This window comes from Leuciscus leuciscus (genome assembly GCF_965113295.1).
Source record: "Leuciscus leuciscus genome assembly, chromosome: 2".
NCBI classification, from domain to species: domain Eukaryota; kingdom Metazoa; phylum Chordata; class Actinopteri; order Cypriniformes; family Leuciscidae; genus Leuciscus; species Leuciscus leuciscus.
The window spans coordinates 807878-812173 of record NC_138726.1 but is presented as its reverse complement, the minus strand read 5'-3'; the positions used below and the strand labels follow the sequence as shown (position 1 = coordinate 812173).

At 40.0% G+C, this 4296-nt stretch overlaps 1 protein-coding gene across 1 annotated transcript in view; it reads right to left on the bottom strand.

Annotated features, from left to right (window-relative positions):
- Nucleotides 1-1969: 1969 nt before the first annotated feature.
- Nucleotides 1970-4296, bottom strand: part of mrpl15 (mitochondrial ribosomal protein L15) — an 8688-nt gene continuing 6361 nt past the window's right edge. Inside the window, exons 4-5 of the mRNA XM_082161043.1 lie at nucleotides 3144-3267; nucleotides 1970-2390 (exon numbers count right to left, since the gene is read on the bottom strand). Of these exons, the coding sequence (XP_082017169.1) occupies nucleotides 2053-2390; nucleotides 3144-3267 (462 nt within the window). The 3' untranslated portion in view covers nucleotides 1970-2052. The remainder of the gene's footprint in view (nucleotides 2391-3143; nucleotides 3268-4296) is intronic.

Sequence of the window (4296 nt, the reverse complement as noted above, 5' to 3'; positions counted from 1 at the left end):
ATATTTTAAGGCATTTAAGGAAAAAACAATGTCATTTTGGTGGTCAAAGATGAGTTTAAAGGGATAAACTTCTTGATTAAACGCACGGTGAGATCTGGCGTCGGTCTGTGTGTTTCAGAGGTCAACATTGATCCAGGGTTTGCATGCGCTAAATTTATGAGTAATAAATGGAAGAAGTCAATATTCAATTAAAATGACTATTTGGTACTGCAATATATCCTCAAATGGAGAAGCATCTCGACAGACTCTTACACTACACAGTTCGTCAAATATATGGCTTTTACAAGTAGGATATAAGCTATAATTAATTAAAGTCCCCCTGTAATCAATAATTTTTTCCCTTAAAACGCATCTTTGATCACCAAAATGACATGTGACAAATTTAAATCAGTTACACTAAACAGTTCGGCAAATATGTGGCTTTTACAAGTAGGATAAGCTATAGTGATGAACACTTCGTGAAGCTTAGCAACCTTTACAGAACCTGCGATCCTGAGCGCGTATCAAACTGCCGAAGTCACGTGATTTCAGGAAACGAGGCTTCGCTACATCATCACTTGTACCGGACATGAAACACGTTTTGACACCAGTGAAAAATCACAATTCTCTATTCCAACACCTTAAACTACTACACTCTAAAAAATGCTGGGTTGTTTCAAACCATGTTTGGGTCAAATATGGACAAACCCAACCAATGATTGGACTTTTTAAATACAATTTAAACACAACAGTTGGTTTGTCCATATTTGACCCAAACATGGTTTGAAACAACCCAGCATTTTTTAGAGTGTAGTCTATCTAATATCTAAACATTATTAAAGACAAGCAAACTGTCAGTATAAAACAAATAAATACAATATAACAAAGATACAAGTGAAATAAACAGTGCTTTTCAGGTAGGCCTGTCAGTAGTTTAAAGGTACAGACATTTAATAAAGTAAGCTAATGTAAACAAAAAAAACAAACAAAAAAAAGAAGCATATTCTTTACTTTATAAACTAAACATCCTTATCAATTAATCCTTATTAAAGATATTCAGTCAAGAGTAATTTTTTCTTTTTCCATTGGTGTTAAATTAAATCCCCCTGTAGTCAATTATAAAACTAATCTTTAATCACCAAAATGTCATATTTGAACGTTTTTTCCTTAAAATATCTTGAATGTAACTCGACACCCTCGCCTCATTTAGTATGCACGGTTCTATGAATATGCAAATGAGCCCAGCCTCCACTCACTCACTCAGCTCAGAGATCCACTGGTTGACGATCACACGTTGATCTGATTGGTTACAAGGTAGTTTGTGACGTCAGAAACACCAGCGATTTCAAAGCGTGTGTTTGAGACTGTCTTTGGTTCACTGCAGTTTTAAGGAGGAAATACTCAGCAATGCTGTCGACTTATGAACTTACACATGGTTTGTCTTAAAGCAGATTAATAACACCACATAGACACATAAACTACATTAAAAGCTGGAGTTTCACCTCAGGGAGACTTTAACATTAAACACACAGACAGTAGCAGGAATATTAGGCTGCTGTCACTTTAAGACCGAATGCACGGATCTAATATACCGATACTGACACACATGCGTTCACTTAAGAAATAATCGACTGGGTTTACTAGGCAACTCACTAATCTTTTACATAACTTAATGTGAATTTGTCCGCTCAAGTGCAAGAAGACGTTAAAGAGAGCTCAGTTTAGTACGGAGTTTAGTTCTGTTAGCGCGCGCACACACAGCTTTCCTCCCCGCGCGAGTAACGAAATGAGCTTCCTTTCGCATCTTCTTGTGCTTGAATATTTAAATCGTCAAGGCTTAACCTGTCCTGAGCGTCGTTCATGCATTGTCAGAGTTCATAAAAACGTTTCATATACTCATTCATTCTACTGGTATTTGGCGCTTGACGAGTGTTCATTTTAGGTCAGAACGGTTTACAAACGTTTCAAACTGAATACATTCATAAGGATAGAACGTGGAATCAGCTTTTTATTACAGAAATTTAATTTAATCAGTTCTTCAACATTGACTCCATACACACAAACACGGAAGACTCAAGAGCCGTAATAGCGCAGGAGTTTATCATCCGTGGGCTTGAGGATCTTCTTGTCCGCCATGTTGACGACCCATCCCGGAGATAACCCGAAGAAGATCTGCCGCGGGTCCTTCCTCTGCGCCAGCATCTCGAAGCGCTCGTCCGCGCTGACGTCCGGGAGCCTGTAGCCGTACTTCTGCGCCAGACTCGCGCGCGCGCACTGGACCTGAGCCGGGTCCGACAGGTAGCCGCGGTTATTAGCGTCGGTGTAATACGGCAGAAGCTCTTCACCGGGGAGCAGGCGCTTGGGGATGGGTTCGCCAGACATGAGGAAGGGCACGGGTTTGATGAGGACTTCTGCAACACACACACACACACACACACACACACACACACACACACACACACACACACACACACACACACACACACACACACACACACACAGAAATCTTATCAGTACAACAGATTTGATCTATTACCACGATGATCCCATGAACCACTGGATTGTAAAGCTGGGCGATAAACATATCATATCAAAATGTCGATAGCAATGATAAGTTCTGGACTTTTGTACTCAACATGGATTCATCTAACAGCCAATCACACAGCAAATAAATAACACTTTTTAAAACAGCTTTTCACTGTTTTATCTGAGAAAATCTACCATTACATTCACCCTGAAACTGAGATCTTCACGACAAACCGTCAAAATAAAAGTCCAGTTTAACTTGAAGAGATTATGACAGAAATATATCACTACCGTATTATAAAATATACTTCTCAAAGTAATAATATTACTAAGGAATATAATACGTCAACATATTGTTTCACAGTTCTGTTGTGCAGCATCTTATTTGACATGCATTGGTAAATTAAATATATTTTCACTTGATTACATTTTAAAAGCTTAACTAAATTATTTAAGTTTATGTAAAAAGTGCTCCAGAGATCGACTTACGCTACCAGTCAAACGTGGTAGTGTATATTTCATTGCGGTCTCGATATGATGTTGTCTATCGCCCTCTTGGACTGTAATGGGATCTGTTGCTCTGAATCAGGGTTAGCATTAGCTGAATCAGGGTTAGCGTGGGGTTAGCGTATACTGACGGAGGCTGCGTGGGTCGTAGTAGCTAGTCGTGATCACACCGCCGTTCCTCTCGATCGCAGCAATGGCTTTCTCCGACGCCACCTGCACCTCCAGGTTCACCTTCGCACAGAATATATCAGCACCCTGAAACGCACGCGCACGCACACACACACACACACACACACACACACACACACACACACACACACACACACGCACACACACACACACACACACACCAATGAAATCCACCTGGATGAATAAACAGTGTTTTACAGAAGCCTTAAACCCGAGATCTTCAACCGCGCTCCTGTCCGGCGAGCTTGGTTCCAGACTGCGTCAGCACAGTGAGATTGTTTTAATGATCAGAAGAGTGTGATTAGCTGGTTCAGGTGTGTTTGATCAGGTGACATGAGCTGTGTCCCAATCCAGAGGCTACAAAAGCATTCTTCGTTTTAAAGCTGTTCAAAAGCGGTTTAAAGCAGTTCAAAGGTGGTTTAAAGCGGTTCAAAAGCGGTTTAAATCGGTTCAAAAGCGGTTTAAAGCAGTTCAAAAGCGGTTTAAAGTGGTTAAAAAGCGGTTTAAATCGGTTCAAAAGCGGTTTAAAGCAGTTCAAAAGCGGTTTAGCGGTTCAAAAGCAGTTTAAAGCGGTTCAAAAGCAGTTTAAAGCGGTTCAAAAGCAGTTTAAAGCGGTTCAAATGCGGTTTAAAGCAGTTCAAAAGCAGTTTAAAGCGGTTCAAATGCGGTTTAAAGCAGTTCAAAAGTGGTTTAGCGGTTCAAAAGCGGTTTAAAGCAGTTCAAAAGCGGTTTAAAGCAGTTCAAAAGCGGTTTAAAGTGGTTAAAAAGCGGTTTAAATCGGTTCAAAAGCGGTTTAAAGCAGTTCAAAACTGGTTTAGCGGTTCAAAAGCAGTTTAAAGCGGTTTAAATCGGTTCAAAAGCGGTTTAAAGCAGTTCAAAAGCGGTTTAAAGCAGTTCAAAAGCGGTTTAAAGCAGTTCAAAAGCGGTTTAAAGCAGTTCAAAAGCGGTTTAAAGCGGTTAAAAAGCGGTTTAAAGTGGTTAAAAAGCGGTTTAAATTGGTTAAAAAGCGGTTTAAAGCAGTTCAAAAGTGGTTTAGCGGTTCAAAAGCAGTTTAAAGCAATTCAAAAGCAGTTTAAAGCGGTTCAAATGCGGTTT